The 17,353-nt window shown below is 34.4% G+C and overlaps 2 protein-coding genes across 3 annotated transcripts; one reads left to right on the top strand and one right to left on the bottom strand.

The window, feature by feature from the left end:
* Window positions 1-251: 251 nt before the first annotated feature.
* Window positions 252-1,129, bottom strand: Cpr23B (Cuticular protein 23B). The gene is made up of 2 exons (XM_064697485.1): window positions 1,118-1,129; window positions 252-1,064 (listed from the first exon to the last, which is right to left on the bottom strand). Exons 1-2 carry the CDS (start codon window positions 1,127-1,129, stop codon window positions 324-326), a joined length of 753 nt encoding a protein of 250 aa, XP_064553555.1. The 3' UTR covers window positions 252-323.
* A 916-nt stretch (window positions 1,130-2,045) lies between these two features.
* LOC135438845 (glycoprotein-N-acetylgalactosamine 3-beta-galactosyltransferase 1) lies at window positions 2,046-17,328 on the top strand. 2 transcript variants are annotated; one of them, XM_064697362.1, is made up of 4 exons: window positions 2,046-2,778; window positions 3,341-3,434; window positions 6,579-6,875; window positions 6,938-7,173. In XM_064697362.1, exons 1-4 carry the CDS (start codon window positions 2,198-2,200, stop codon window positions 7,163-7,165), a joined length of 1,200 nt encoding a protein of 399 aa, XP_064553432.1. In that variant the 5' UTR covers window positions 2,046-2,197; the 3' UTR covers window positions 7,166-7,173. The 2 variants fall into 2 exon arrangements, with proteins under 2 accessions (XP_064553432.1, XP_064553433.1); XM_064697363.1 differs by lacking the exons at window positions 6,579-6,875; window positions 6,938-7,173 and adding an exon at window positions 17,187-17,328.
* The last annotated feature ends 25 nt before the right edge of the window (window positions 17,329-17,353 follow it).

The raw sequence follows: 17,353 nt of genomic DNA, 5'->3' as shown, positions 1-17,353 counted from the left end.
AAATTAATTATTTATTTTTGTTAAATTTAACAAATTTGTTGTTTTTACATGAATTTTCGATTTTTGGCTATATATCCTTGTTGGATTGTCACAGAATCAAATAGAGTCCTTGAATCCTTGAATCTGAAAAGATTTGAATAAAAAAGTCAAAACTGGGATATAGTGGTATTTTGAGGAAAGAAATAGCCATATCCTTTCGGATTTTCAAAGGACATGGTGCGTTAGGATCCAATATATTTTCTCTCGCATTTATTGCACATATAATTTAAAATTTATAAAACTAAGAAATATGTAAAATATTAGCAGGCAGCACATGAGCTCATTCAGGCATATAGGCCGCCATTTGTTTGACGTTCATTCGCCGCATTCACATAGCTGTCACCAGGAACCGATTTCGACGTAGTATCTAAACTCTTCGCAGAGGCCGCTCCCGAAGCTGCAGCAGACACCTGGGCAGCTTGCGAGCGCTCGTCCAGCACCAAAGAGGGTGCAACTACCGTCAGCTTCTTCAGGGCATAGGGCACCCGGTTGACGACCGCATTGAAGCCGTGTACATCGTCGGCCGTGTAGGTAACGGTGCGCTTGTAGCCATCGGGATCGATGAGGCTGTAGGAGCCGCGCACCACATAGCCATCACGCGTCTCGCGGTGATCCTTGATGTCCCCAGTGCTCTCGTCGTTCACCGCATAGTCAAAGCTATAGCTCGCTGGCGGAAAGACTTCCGGCTGCCGTTGCTCGCGCAGCACAGGCAATGGCAGTGGGAAAAGTGGTGCCGAGCCACTTGCAGCAATGCTCACGGCATCCAAGACCTTCGAATCGGAATCAACCAGCTGGGCTGAGTAATCGTAGCCATTGGGCGTGGCCTGTGAGTTTTGGACATTTGTGTGGGTCGTCTGGTAGTTGGTGTGATGATAATCTTCGCCTGAACTGGATGCGCGCTGCTCCAGGGAGTTAATCTCATTTGAGCTCGCAGCTAGTTTCACATTGTTGTTGTTGTTGTTGTTGCTGTGATAATCGTACTCCGCATGTACAGTCCCGACCAGCGCCAAGGCGAGCAGCAGTAACTATTAAGGATACATATTGTCTATATTTTCTTTTACAAACTTCTCCATCTCACCTTAAACTCCATTTTTTGTGATTTCCCCGTTTGTTTGTGCTCACAAATTGTCAGCGAACTGCACTTTTAAATGAAGCCGCTCGGCGTTTTTATACCACATCGCACGGAATATTACTTAATAATATTTTACCGTTATTCAATAGCATCATGCCCATCAATTGCGGCCAATACTATTTTTTTAAATTGACCAAATGAAGCGATTATACTTTCGTTTTTCATTTTGTGTCAAATTTTGTGCTGCGTAAGCATTTAACAATTGGTTGTCTGGCGACCCGTCAATGGCAACAAATGAAGACAGAACTGCGACAACCGCAAACATCATCCAATTAAAAAGATGAATCAACAACTGATCGATATTCAAATTTGCCATGCAATTCGCAAACCGATGCGAATGGCGTTGCCATCTGCAAGACTAATCGAAAATGGTTCGGTTTAAATTAAATTAAAATAAAAATAAAAAAAAAAAAATAAAAAATAAAAATTTTATAAATTTACTGATTTTTAGTCCTTAGCTAAATTACATAACAGTTCTTGTTTTATTTTGGGCATAAGTCTCTTGTGATCTGCATATAAAACATTATTTATCGACTTTGTAGGGGCACACTGAAGAATCTTTAAGATTATATATATAATTGTATATTTGAACAATATTGCATATATCATAAATAGGCAGTGCAACTGAAATTATAATCAAAATGTCATGCAAATGGCAAAACAAATTATTAAAAGAATAAATAGCTTAGCAATTTAGTGATCATAAGGTTATTTATTTTTATTTTTTTTTCTTAACAAAAACGAGTGTCTTCTTAATTATTCATATATTATACCAATTCCTTTGTCCATTCGTATTGTAAATAGTTTTACAGCAAGCACCAATAATGTTAATTGCATGACAATTGTCTTGCTGTGTTGCATGACAAATTCATCATGCAAAAAGAAAGTGTCATGGCAACATTGTGCTCATAAGGTCACACTGAAGACGCGCCTAGGGCAGTGTGAACAGTGCGAAGCATCAAACCGGTCGTTTGTTCGTGTGTATGTGTGTGTGTTGGTTTGTTAAATTATCGGAGTTTTTGCTTGATGTTGGGCATCAAAACAAATCGCGACTGCAGCAATAAGAGATTAGACGTCGCGTCGGGCAGAACACGACACGGCAGTCGCAACGTTGTCATGACAACGGCCAAAACCAAAACAATAATGCCCAAGCTGAGGTCCAGCTGGCCCGGCGGCCAATTGCGCGCACAGCTGCACCTGTTGACCGGCTTCATAGCGGGATTCGTGTGCGCCTTCATGCTGCTCCTCTATATCTACGATGTCCACAATGGCATCAACTGCTGGCCAACCAGCAGCAGCAGCTACACCTCCGCATCCACGCTGAGATGGGACTTAGCGCCATCAGCTCGTGTGCTCTGCATGGTGCTGACCTGTCCGGACTATGTGGAGCGCTATGCGCAACATGTGCACGCCACCTGGGGTCGGCGCTGCAGCAAATTGGTGTTTGTCAGCAGCGAACACTATGAGCCGCTGGGCGTGGTCCAGGTGGTGGAGTCTGATGGCGGCAGCTATGAAGATTTGTGGAATAAGACGCGTGAGGGTTTCCGCCACGTGTGGCTGGAGTATGGCGAGCAGTACGATTGGTTTCTTAAGGCCGACGACGATACGTGAGTACAGCTGGATTCGATTTAAGACCCATCCTAATGGTGGGTCTATCTAATGATTAAGCAAATCGTAAATTTCTAGCTAGACTCGCGAATCCTGCTGATTTGACCATGCCCTTTGAAGGGCGTTAAAATCGCAAATCTTCATCTCGCACAGTTTTAAAACTATAGGGCTCAAATCTGATGGTTAAACTAGCTTTGAGCTCCTTTAAATATAGAGCCACGCCTCAATGCGCCTACAAATTGCAAATTTCGACATTGCCTGAAATTACATCAAGAAAACTTTGTTCGACTGATTCATTGGGAAAATTCACTATGAATCGTGTATTGAGCAGTCGGTTATACCCGATTGCAACGTTCTAACTTGTTTTTGTTTGTACACATTATGTCATTGTTTCATTGTTTTTACTTAGAAAAAATAACACAGTTTTTTATGTCTTATTCAGAGTTTGTCCAAAAGCAAATAAATTATTTCTGTTGTGTCTTTGAATTTAGCAAATAATATGATTATTTCGTCCCAGCTCTACCCAGTACTTTTGACCTTATCCCATTATTATTTTTACAGCTATGTCATCATGGAGAATCTGCGTCACATGCTGAGCGCCTATGATCCCAATATGCCCGTCTATTTCGGCTATCAAATGAGACGCTACAATGTGGTAAGTCCTGAACTGCACCTTTCGGTTATTTCTTATAGCTGCACTAAGCTTTAGCACGCTAATTAATTGCTTATCTCACCTGTTGGCCAAATAAATTTGCATTGCAAATTCCGTTGGTCAGCAAAACATTTATTGACTGCCTTCGCAACTAAACGCCTCACGGAGCTTAATTTAATTATAACATCTTAGATAAATGCTTTCATTTGTTTTGGTCTGGTCCAAACACATTTTTCAATTCACAAATTGACTTGCGAACAGTTCTTTCCGTTTATGTGGTATATTGGCTTTCTAGTGGAAGATATATTTATCGCATAAAGACATTTAAACGTAAATTACGATATTTTTAAGGAACGTGAAACAAATTTTAAGAATTTTTTATTAACAAAAATTTTGTATGAAACTTAGTTAAAATTATTTTAAAATATATTCAAATTGATAAAATTTTTAGATTTTGTTAAATATCAATAATTTAAAAAAAAGTGTACTTATAATATACGCAAAGAGATAAAAGATTTTTTTTTCAATTTAACATTCTTCACATTTATTTCTATTTCCCACTTAACTGTGCTAAATTTTCTGAAAGAGTATTCACGCTTCCTCAGAATCCTATAGAACAGATTTCTTTCTAAACCTTTTGGGACAGCGAAATGTTTTTATTGCCATGCAAAATGCAAGTTTTATTAGAAATATACCAAATTTGTCGGCCAGAATAACCGGTTCGCAATTCTAGCTGTGATTAAATAATAATAATTTGTTGACGCTCGTTTAATTGGCTAGCTAATTAAAGAGAACTTCTTCGTTAGACATTATCATTAAAGCCTTGGCACTTGCTTTGCGTGTAACAAAAAAAAAAATGAAAAACGATCAATGATTAATGAAATCATTAAAAACGTGCAACAACAACAACAACAATTAGCTAAAACACAAATGGAACTGGCGGCAGTCAATCAACGCTGATGCACTGCCTCGCCGAATGGTCACTTGTCGCGAGGTCGTCGAGGTTTCTTGCCATTTCAATGCAAAGACTCGCGCACGCATCTTGCCCAGGGAAGCCGCTCCTCAACGTTGTTTTTATTTGTTTGTCTTTTACCTTTTGACATTATTGTGCAAACACTTTGCGTCTGGCAAAGTACAAACTATTGACCAACAGTTGCTAATTGTGTCTATTTTATAGTTAGCCGCAACGCAATACTACGGATCTAACAAGTACAGACATAGATTAACAATTTTTTATATATAAAAACAAAAATAATAGTTTTAAAAATTATAGCTCTGAAACTCAATTTTTTCAATATTTATAATATATATGAAGTTTGTATTTAAGGAAGAGTTTAGGTTTTAAATTCTAGATCTGTGTTAATTACAGTATTGTCTAAATATGAAGAATATAATTGGTTGGGGCTTTAAGAGATTCTTTTGGTTAATAGTTAAAAAATATTGTGCTGTCTAAATATTTTAATCTAAATTTGACTTGATGAAATGTTTCGATGGATTTTATTTGATTTCAATCAAATCATTTTAACAATATGAATAATGCGATTCAGCTCTGTCGAAAATTATCTGAGAGTAAACAATTATTTTTTCATTTTTTTAAAATAATAGTTTAAATATGTTGATAATATATATATTTTATCAAAAGTATTTTAAAACTAAAGATGTTGCATTATCCTACATTTAGTTCTAACCGTTTATATTTTAAAATATCAACTATTACATTTTGATTTAACAACTCACGAGCTTTGCATTTGTGTTTCGGGTTTTTATAAGCATGCTGCATATTCGTACATAGTACAAATAGACAATATACAATATACTATTCCATCTATTGGCTGAGGCAGAAACCAAGTTCACAACACAGCAGGTGGCCAGGTTTTAATAAATTGCATCAAGAAGTCACATTTGTGTTTCGATAATTGTTTAAAGCACGTAAACTTTTTGATGGTTTTTCAAATTTCCATGATTTATTACGGTGATTATATTACTGATTGTATTTTTGTAGCTCTTTTGAAAAGGTTTGCTGTGGGCTGTGCATTCCTTTTGTCTTTCAGACAGGCCAATTAGCATATGTTAAATTATTTAATGGGAGAGCTATGGCATATACAAATTTATGACGCTCAAGTAATAAATCTATAAATATGCAGAAGCACATGCAAGAAATAATTATAAAAGGTCATAAGGTTAGTCTCTACGAATAGAATAGATCTGTAAATATTAATGAAATAGATAAAACTAACTGAAATTAATGTTTTAAGCTTCACTTGTTCACATTTTGTATTAAACTCGTATTTTGAGACACATCATCTTCGTTTATGTAGCAGACGGTCAAAAGGCCTTCAAAGCGGCTTAAAACCCAACTCAGCTTGTAATTGTCACGCTTGATGGTCCATTATGCTAAAAGCCTATGCCATAACTAATTACTTTGACTAACATGCACAAGTCAATGTTTTCGCGCCTTTGATGCGCATTTTCGTGCCACAATTTGTGTTAGGAAATTTCGCTGTTCAATGGGTGTGGTAAAATATTATATTTTTAAACTATAATAACTATAACTAATTTGGGGCTGTTTTAAACTTAAACAACAACACAGTTACAAAGTTTCAAAATGCATGGTAAAAATATATTAAAAAATTTGATATAAATATTTTTTGACTTTAAGTTTTCACTTTCGCTTTCTTGTCTATATAGATTAGTATTATTTTTTATTATTAGAAGTGAAAAGTAATTCTTAGCAATATTTTTGAAAATTTGAATGCCATAAGACTGCAATGAAAAATATGTAAAAACTATTGAAGGCTTCGCTTGGGTTAACTATATAAATTTCAAATGCTTTTTATAAATATAATTCCAAATTCCAGTCACCAAAGTTTTCCTAATCATACGAACTATATTCATATATATACATAAAGATAGCTCATCGGTTGTAGACTTTTCTTTAAATATGCAAATGTGTGTTAAAACATTTCACCCAGATAAAGGATTATTGGTTTTGGTTTGGTGTCATACCATATAGAAAATTAAAACATATTTTACTCGCCTGCGCTTATTTTGTTTTGGCTGGTTTTGGACTTGACAGTTCTTCTGCAAGCTTTATAATATTGTCATAGTATTTTCGATATGATTAATTCCAATTTTGATCCCGCCTAGAGTTACATGTCTGGCGGCGCCTCTTATGTGCTCAGTCGCGAGGCACTGCGTCGCTTTATGACGCGGGCTTATGACTCCGGCAAAATCTGTCCGGAGCCTAAAAAAATGGGCATTGAGGATTTCTATATGGGCATTTGCCTGCAAAATGTGGGCGTTCATTTGATAGACTCCGCGCGCGCTCTTTCCAAAGAAGACAAGCCAAAGTTTTTTCCATTGGATGTCGAGAGTTATTTGTACAATATTAATGCCAGTGTTCCGGATTGGTTGCGAGAGATGAGCGTCTCGCAGATAGCAACAGTACGTGTGTTGGCCTTTTTTCTTTCAACTATTATTGTGATATTATTTGTGACTCTCTTCAGGGCAACGATTGCTGCTCGAATTACTCCATAGCTTTTCATTATACCAAGCCGGAGCGCATGTATCTATATGAATTTCTGCTGTATCATTTGCGAGTCTTTGGTCGCAAGTACGAGGAGCGGCTGCCAGCTCGAATTTCGTTTGCCGAAATTTTAGAAATGTTTCCAATTGAAAACAATTCGGAGATCAGAGACTTGGCACAAATGCCCGAAAAGCCTGACAATTTTTAAATTTCTTTTAAAACGATTTTAGTATGTAAATATATGTACATATATATGTCTATGTGATTTAATTATTTATAAATTAATACTATAATAAGCATAACAATTTTAATGAGTTAAACTAGTTCACGCTAAGTTTAAGCTGCCCGTTTTGTTGCTACAAACTGTATAAAAAAAAACAAAAGACTTAAGCAACATACTTGTTAGGGCAACGTGTATAAATTGAGGTATACCTTTAGGCTCAGCTGATGAACCTGAATACGGAATGCTGAATGAATATTTTTTGCGACTTTCAAAATAATAAAAATCTAATATTGTATGTATTATAGAAATTTTTAGTTTTATTTTTATTTCCTTATATTTGTTATTATTTCTTAAATAAGTTCAAAAACTATTATTGTAGTCAATGGGAATATTTGAATATTTTATAATATTAACTAACTATAAGATATAAACTGAATTATAAAAATATAAGCACTTTGTTATCTTTAACTGCCATCAAGTTTTTTTATTTTTATTTAAAAATATATTAAAATTCAAAAAAAAAAAATTTTTTTTGCTGAATATTTATGCCAATGTCGACAATAAAGTAAAGTAATAAACTGCAAACTTTAGAAATAAAATCTTTTTAAAATAATTTATATATAAGAGTCATACTTATCTAAAATGGATAGTCAGATATTTAATAACTGTCATAGATAATTTGCAGCACTAATTTAGATAGTTTTAATAGAATCTTCAAGGCTATATATTGAATTTAATTATATATTTGAAAAGAAAAATATTTTTTTATAATAAGCCATAATTGTTTATATGTATTTAGTATGTGTCACATGCTTTTCATATATTTTTTCTTGTACAATTTATTGCATTTACCTTGCGACTGTAGTATTTAATTAATTGTGCAGCTAATAAATGTGCAACAAGCTGTCAATGAATCAGTTTTATTGATAGAAGTAAACAAAAATGCTAAAATCCTTCAGCGTGGCGCATTCTTGCATGAAGGGTTTTTCAGTATCAAAGTCAATGCCTCTGCCACGATTGGCCTTGCCAACTGGCCCACAATTTGTTGGCCAAGTGCAGTTAATTAAGGCCAGAATCACGTACGCATGCGCACCATTTCTCACTTGATTGAGATGTTTCGAATGGCCTTTTATGGCTAAATTGCATTAGATGTATCGCATATGTATATTGGATTTATATTGTTGCAGCGTGTGAATTAATAAGTGAAAGGGAACGCTCGACTTTGCCTAGTTACTATAGTTAGGCATGAGCTCAGTCTGTTAATGAATCTCTTAATTCGTATCATTGAACATAAAAGCGTTCTGTACACGGCGCACACCTGCCTGTGGGAATAGCACTTGGCAACCACAAGCCTAAACCATTTCATAATCTATATATTATAACATTTCAATAGGTAATCAACTTTTGTTTAATAATGTGCAACGTATTAGCTAAGCCGTTTTCGACCTGAGAATAATATATGTAGAATAGTTAAAGCAAACTTGTTGCAGATAGTTTTTCTGGGTGCAGTGCATATACTCATATGCTGGACGCCAGATCTGTTAAAAATGTTGCTAATTTCTAATTTTTAAGTGTGATAATAAAATATTCGAATAATTAAATATCTACATTTTAGATAGACATAAGTTCAATTTATTATTCTATTTATTAAGGGTAACATACTATTATTATATTACTACTAATATGAATATAGTTATTACTATTATTATTATTATAATCATTATTATTGTATTATAAATATTATTATTTTGTAATTATTAATCCTATTATTTCTAATATTACTATTATAATTTTCGTTATTATTATTAATCTTATTATGTATTACTATTATTATTATTTTTATTAATCTTGTTATTACTATTTTTATTATTATTTTTATTATTAATATTCTTACTATTGTTATTAATATTATTATTATTATTACTTTTTATATGATTGCTTTTATTTATTTTTGTAAAAAATGACAAATTCACTAAGCTTAAAATTAGTTATATACTTGTTTAATTATATTTATTGCTATAAAATACTACTAAAACAAGTATTATATTTTTTGAGTAATTCTGTCATCTTAAGCCCATGATGTATTTTAAGCTTTGTAACTTTGTCATTATTTCCATTTATATTACATGATGTTAAAAGATATTCCTCAATAACTCCATTAAACAAAAATGCTTCTTACGAATTTTTTTTCCCAATTTCGTCTATTATAAGTGTTATTTATTTGTTAAAATCATATTTATTTTTTGTAAATTAGTATTTTTGCTTTATAATTTTAAATTTGGTATTTTCATGAAAGAACCTGTTGCCAAGCTGTCTAGAATCGAACTTGGATCGAATAACGCACACCTGATACATTAGTTTTTTTTTTTTATTATCAATCAATATATTTATAATTTGAGTTGTGTTTACCTTTTTGGCAGCTACATTTTAATTGACAATTTGAAATTGCAATTGCAAGAACTGCAGTCAATCGAGTTGACTTAGTTTATGGGAGACGCACTCACAGAAACTGTTTGCTAACAAGCCGAGCAAACAGCTACCGTTTGCAAGCTGCTGCTAGTTAGTTAACTAAGTACGTTAGCTAGTTTTTTTTTTTGAAATTATATTTTATTTGTTAGCCAGCCAGCCGCTGCGTCTAAGCATTCCAACGGCCGTCAGACGGTGCGTATGCGCAATGTGGAGCGGCATGGCAACGGCGCGTGTTCCATTTTGTGCCGACACACGCTACACACAACAAGTGGGTTAAAATGTTGTTGCTGTTGCTCTTGTTATTGTCACCTGTCTGATTAATATTTCATGAATATATATATGTATATTTTTTTTATAGTAAAATTGTGCGTCGAGTCATGGCATATAGTTGGGAGCATTCGCTGTGCGCACTCGTGACCTTCGCCGTTGTCAAATGCGAGCTGCGAGCTGTGAACTGCGTCGCTCTCGATTTGCAAGACATTCAAAAAGTGTAGGTACACACATTTATTTTAAGTGCTTCTAAAAAACTGAAATAATAAAAAATAAATCCAAATTGAAATTGCATTCAATTCAAAAATCGAAACCATAAAAAATCGCTAACTATGCGTGGCTGCTGCTTTTGTTGTTGTGCAAACAATTTGATTTTAATTTTTTCTGTCTGTCTTTTTTTCTTTCACGGCAATTGCTCTGGCCACGCACTTATTTTGTTGTGAAAGTTGTTAATAATCTTTTTTGACCGCTTCAATTAATTAATAAATAATTCCGTAACAAGTTATATTTCTCTCTCTCTCTCTCTCTCAAATTTTTATCTCTATATAGATTGCCGATAAATCTTGGCAATTTATTATACCCTTCACTTTTGGTGCCAAACGTATTGCAATAGAAAAAATACCACAATGTGAAGTTTTTTTCTTTTTTCCCAGAGTTTATTCTTGAATTCTCTGTGCGTAGTTTGCGGTTCAAATTTTTGCCGGCACTTGAGGATTGGTATGCCACAATTAGCGCAATGTCGTGGATACGGCCAGATCTGAGGGCTGGGCTATTGGGAATTTCTGAGCGTATAATTGGATGTGATTTATTTTTGGATAACAAGTTCAAGATGAGCTGGAATAATTGGGGGAGTGACAGACATAAAAGTGTATATAAATAGACAGATGAGCACAATTATAAATAGATGTTTTTATTGAAAGACTTGTTAACAAGCGAAGATGAGATATAAATGAAAGATGTAAGGGTACATATTTCTGCACTACAATCGAATACTCTATAGAATATAGCGATGTCTCTTCGCTTGTACTATAAAATAAAATTGAAAATATTATAAATTTGAAGTTTTTGACGTTTCCTAAATAACAAAATGAATTCTTTAAAATATTAGAATATAATGTTTTGCTACAAAATGCAATAAAAAGAATATTCAAGAAAAAATTTAAAATTATCGATTTGTGAAGAAGATCAAAGTTATCGATGTGGCTACTATCGACAGCATGATGAGAAATGATTACACAAAAATAATAAAAATGAATAAATTGATTAAGATTGATAAAAGATAGGAGAGTATATTAAATATCAATAATATAAAGTCACTGTGCAGCATATTTACCAATGGTAAGGAAAAGAAGATATAAACATAGAATATATATGGATATAGATTCAAGAATGGTTACATTTATACAAAAATAAAATTTATTTATGTTTGATATGTAATCATTTGCATTTAAATTTTTAATTACTACTTTTCATCAGTCGGCTTCACTTCGCGCTCTCCCCTTGTTTTAGAGTGTGCCCAAACTTGACTTATTTTTGCCAAATACCTAGACATCGCTTATATTACTTTACAACACTGGATGTTGAGGCTGTTGACGTTAATGCTCACTGTTTACGGATAAATACATTTAATGGCTAAAACTTTATAAATAATTTGATTATTACATCATTTAATTTTTCAAGCATAATATATTTGTATACATTTTTCTTTAAATTCGCTTAAGCTTGTAACATTGACTAAGGGTTTTTTTTATATATGACCAACTCTGTGGAATTGTCAACAGCTTTTTTTTCTTATTTGATTTAAATGCAATGCTTAAAACTTGTTTATCGATTTCTTTCATCTCGATATCTGCGATTGTCAGCCTGTTGGCCAAAGTTCATGCCTCTCAATTCAATCATTATTTCAGACAGACATTTACGGACAATGTAAAGACGATATTTTATGTCAATTTTTCTATGAGTATGTCAACAGCTTTTTTTTTTTTGTTCTGTGCTGCCCCCCTCGGGCCGCAATCGCCCCCCTCGCCCCCCTCGCCTGCTGCATGCATATGCATGCTGTGCAGCTGTGCACATTAAAATCAATTAAAATTCTTATTTATCTTCTATTCTCGATGCGCCTAACAAGTGCAGCGTGCTCCGAGCGCATCTATAAATATTTATTAATGTTCGAACGTTCAAAAAATCAGCTGCTAAAAAAGCAAAAAAAAAAAATAGTTATATATGTATATATATTTAATATACACGTTGACTGCACACGCATTGAAATTGAAAGACATTCTTGAATCTAAAGTGCACTTGAAAAAGAAGAAATAATAATAATAATGTATATAGTTAGTCTATACGATACGTATGGGAATCGTTTCAAGTTGCGTTCGCAAAAAATGAAAACAAAGTATTTCATGTTGTTAGCACTCGCTAGATAAGTAATTAAATTAATTAATTTTTATATGCTGCCAATAGTCGATGCATGCCAATCGCTCGACTCAAAATTAGTTAAGTAGAGGCCTTCCACTCGAGCGTTCATATCGCATATTGAGTTAAGATCGACTAAAGTCGATTGGTATCTGAGCAGCTGCTGTTTTTGGTCAATTCAATTGAGCATAAACTATTTATGACACATACTCGATAAGCGAATTCTTAATGAAATGATATAATTAAGTACAGTCAACGCTTGCAATGAGAACTTACAGATATTTGAATTTTTATTGAGTATGGACAGTCATGTTAAGGTTGAGTTGGAATCAAGCAATTTAAAAAAATGTCCTTTTTACTATATAAAAATATACGGAATTTTTTAAAATCCAATCGAAACGTTTTTTTTTAACGAACAACTTAGTTTCTTTTGTAACTACACGGAAAAAGAATGTCTAGATAAATTAAGTCCTTAAATTCAATATTTGACGAAAGTCTACTTCGTTTTTTAAGTACCAATTGTACTGGAATGTTCTTAAATTATATATTAAAATATTCTAAAAATAAGTCAAAAATACTCGAAGTAAAAAATCATATTTTTAAGACCAAAATGTACTTAAATCCCAATAAAAACCCAGTTCAGGTATCTTAAGATCATTAGATAATTGTTAAAATAATATATACTCCCCCATCGCAAATAATAATATAACTGTAAAATACAGTGGAACTAACTATATTATTTGTTTATTGTATATAAATTTATTAATTTTTTTTCTATTAAATTTGTGCTCTTTATTTGTTTCTAAAATTCTATGAAATATATAAATTGGGTAATTTAATATTTTCTAATTACCTAACTATTGAGTATCTAATTATTAATGCATTAATTAATTAACCTATGTTTAGTTAGTTATACAATTACAAATACCACTGTCTAAAATATTATTGCATTCCTAAGCCGAAGATTCTTGTCGTTCAGTTGATGATTAGGATCGATTTATTTATTTACTTATTTCTATTAAAATCCGTACAACTTAGACCTCTACCATCGATAAACTCCGAAAATGATAAACTGCTCAGATTTGTATGCAAATCTGATGGCCAAAGGGGCAAGCTAAAAAAGCGAAATCATAAATCTTCATAAACAAGCCGTTAACAATATTAAGAACTCATAAAAACTGAAATATTGTAGCATATTTACATAGCGAACAGCTGATGGCGACTGCAATCATTGACTTTGACTGCTCAATTAGCCGAAGAGCGTGGTGGGCACTCTCTTAGCGCGGATGAACGGTCGATCGACTGAAGATGCTCACTCTTCAGCCTTCCAGCCGCCTGCTCTCTGCACAGATCCGGCAATGCGGACGCTCTTAGAATGCTAACGTATTGGAAATGCCCATGCGAATTACTGGCATATGTTTGTGTTCCTGTGGGAAACATTGACATGACAATGATTAATAAGACCCGTTGCCATGTCGAAAATGACGGAACTCATTTAGAAACGGACCTGGAGACGGAGATCGAGCGCACAAACGAAATGGAGCATAAGCTATTTTAGGTGCGGAGGGGGGATAAACACAGACAAGTAAAAAAGTGAGAGAGGGAGAGCGAAGTCGTGCGCAAGCGAGAGAGACAGCGGCGCTGTCTTCAACCGGTTTCGTCGATGAGCGGGGCTGCGGGAGGGAGTTGACAGAATTTGGTGTGCTCCCTAGCCCAGCTGAGGTGCCTGGCACCAGCTGTGTTTTTAGTACTCAACGAACTCTTGGCCGCTGCGGACGTTTGGCGCTTCCTTGCTGCATGGGCAAACTTGGTGAGCGCGACGTGGGACGAGCGACGAATGCTCGTAGTGAGAGTGAATGTAAACGTGTCGCGCATGCGTCGTCGACTTCAATTGTTGCTATTGCTGCTTCGTTCGGTTCGGTTCGGTTCGGTTTCGTCTTCACCGTTATTATAATTTGTGTGCTGTGGGTTTTATCTATGCAAAGTGACAAGCGAAGTTATGTGATGGCAAATTGTTGAAATTGTTTGTCGAAAATTGCAAATAGGAAGGAAAAACAAGAAATAAGAAACAAAAAAGCAGCAACTCCACCCGCTGCAATGTTTTTAAATAGTCTCTAAATCGTCTGTTGTTGTTGCTTCTTTTTTTTTTTTTTTTTGATTTTGTGCTGTTGCTTTTTTTGGGTCGCCGTTTCATTGGTTCGCCATCTCTTTTGCGCACACGCAAATTCGTCGTCTTCGCGGCGTCTTTTTGCCTCTGCTTTGTTCGCTTTGAGCGTCGTCTTCTTGTCTTTTGCTTATGTTCGTTTTCGTTCATGAATATAATTTATTTTCGTGTTTATTTCTGCGGCTGCTGCGGCTTCTTCTTTCAGCAGCACCTCTCCAACATCTTCCCACTCTCCGCCTGTTAAATGCAGCAACAACTACAACACAAACTTGGGTGAACACACACATACACACGCAAAAAACAACAACAACATACAACATTGGCTTGTCGCTTGCGCAATTTTTGCGCTAAAAAAAAAAACAATTAAAATTATTACTGAAACCAAAAATAAATTCCAAGTTCGAAAATAAATAAGCGGAAGTCCAAGAGTAACGGTAAAATGTGTGCAAAAGCATAAATGCTGAAAATAATTTCGGAAAATAAATTAAATGAAAGTTTTAAGAGACGCAAAGCTTTTGAACCAAGTCTTTGCGTGTGTCTCGAGCAGATTTGCATACAAATTATTAAAAACTAGTTGAATGTAACCCCCTCTATATTCCCATAGCCTTTAAAGAGTATATAGCAAATCGTAAAGCCGTTGACTAGAATTTTTAGAGTTGCCACGCGAATAAAGTCTAGGCGCATGCAGGGTTTTGCGGGATTTACAGTTTATTGGTATCTTGAGCTCAAGAACTTGTTCGAAAATAATCCTCTATTTTTTTTTTATTCATGCAAATTAATGGTGTAAAATTCTGTGAGGAATTTAAAAAAGAGAAAAGTACTTCACTCTCCGCGTTGATAACTGTTAAGAAGAAAAGAGTTGGAGAGAAAAGGAAAGGTACAACAATGTGGAGGAAAGCTTAGATTGTTAATTTATTTATAAATATTATATTTTTCGAAAATATCTTATTTGCTTTTCGAATGTCACGTTGGTGCAAATTAACCTAAAACATTTTTGCGCCAGTCTAGAAAGTGTGCCATGCCAATGTAGCCTGTATCTGTAAATCGAAGATAGAGTCCGTTAGGTCTGCACTTATCTGTTTCTGTGTCTAGTAATCCATGAGAATTTGTGGATAATTATTTTGATTGAAAAATGACATTTATCAAAAAGGCTGATGAAAGTTAAATATTTATGAAAAAGCCAAAATTGCCTCTATTTAAATATTCGCACTTTTCCTAAAGGACAAATTTGACGTAAAGTGACAACACTGTTGTTTTTGATCTCCTCGGCCTTTTATTTTCCCAGTTTTGCTCTATTTTTGCAATAGTTGGTAATTACCATGGCGGCGCTTTGGGGCGTAAGTGCCCAAAAATTATTCAACCTTTGTCTGCTTAGGTCCAAAACCGCATAATTTGTCTATGCATTCCATCATAATTATGGCTTTCAACTCTTCCACGCTTTCTTGCATTTCCATTACTCCGCCCCCTCCGCTCTGCCTCTCTGCATCCACTCTTTACAATTTCTAAGCAAATGCCACTGTGGAGATGAATCGCATATAGTTTAGGTATAAGACTCTTTTTGGGCGTCTCTTTGGCCTTATGACTTCGTTAGCCGTTGTTGTTGTTTTAATGGAACTGTTAATTGTTTGCAGTTGTGCAATGGTTTTTTATTGCTTCGCTGTCTTTATGTTGGTTTTTTTCGGCTTCTTTCTCGACGTCTCCGACTATTGTCGATTATGACTAATGGACGTTTGTCGGTTTTGTTTGTAAGCCCGCAGAAGGTCAATTGTTTTGTGGGTAATTCCGTTTGTTTGCTATACACATGCATTTAAACATATATGTATATACATACACATGTAAGTCTCGATTTTTCGCGCTCATTGCGGCTTGACTTGCCGTTTATTTTGTTGTACACATTGCATTTAATAAACGCGCTTTTTTATCTGCTTTACTTTATGCAATATAATTAATTTGAAGCATTAACGAACCATTTCGTCATTTACTTTAGTCTTTTGTGTTGCGGTTTTTGTTGTTTCCTCTATTGTAAATGCTGTTCCATTATCAAATATAATGCACCTTAATACTACTTAATATTTTTGGCTAAGTGCTATTTAATGCAGCTTTGGCTTTGGTGAAATTGTGGCAAATTTCTTGTTTGATTCATATCAACATATCTTAAAGGTTTTAATGTATTCTTTAAGATATTTCCCTTGATATTTTGGCAACCATTTTCAGTGGTCCTCTTCTTAATTCTATCGCATTAAATCCACGTTTGCGGGTGGAATTGCAAAAAGCTTCGTCTTGATCCTCACTTTGTTATATTATTTTGTTAAGGCTAGCGCCAGAAATGTTCTCAATGCCATCTGTTATACAAACTTTCAAACTCGCATATCTTCTGGCTCCCCAATCCCCCATTAATTTAAGCTAAACAGCTCCACCAACATTTTCAAACCCGAAAGAGTAACAGTTACTCTTGATAGAGATCCATTAGAAACAAAAGCCAATTCATTAAGTTTTATGCAAATTTCTTGCAAGCAACAAAAAATCTTAAAAATAAATATACGTGAACTCCGTAACGGTATAAATTATTAAACTAAATAAAAAACCGAGTGACTAAATGCGAAACAAATATTTACTCAGAACGGCCGGCCTTAAAAAAAAGTTAAATATTTTATGAATCAGAAGTTTTAACCCAAAGTATCTTACTTGCAGTGCTACGTAATAATTGCCCCGAAAAGATGAGCAAACGTTGAAAGTTAGCCAATGTGGCGTGTGATAATACAAATCGAATCGTATATAATGCAAAATTGAGACGCCTCCAGCGATCCAATCGACCCCCCTCCAGTGCTATACATAGTTTGTTTAATTAATTTTACAAT

This window comes from Drosophila montana, unplaced genomic scaffold (genome assembly GCF_035044405.1).
Source record: "Drosophila montana isolate Dmon_TW-CO22-7 unplaced genomic scaffold, ASM3504440v1 contig_402_1, whole genome shotgun sequence".
NCBI lineage: Eukaryota > Metazoa > Arthropoda > Insecta > Diptera > Drosophilidae > Drosophila > Drosophila montana.
Note: the sequence above shows the minus strand (reverse complement) of the source record. Positions and strands in the feature narration are given on the sequence as shown.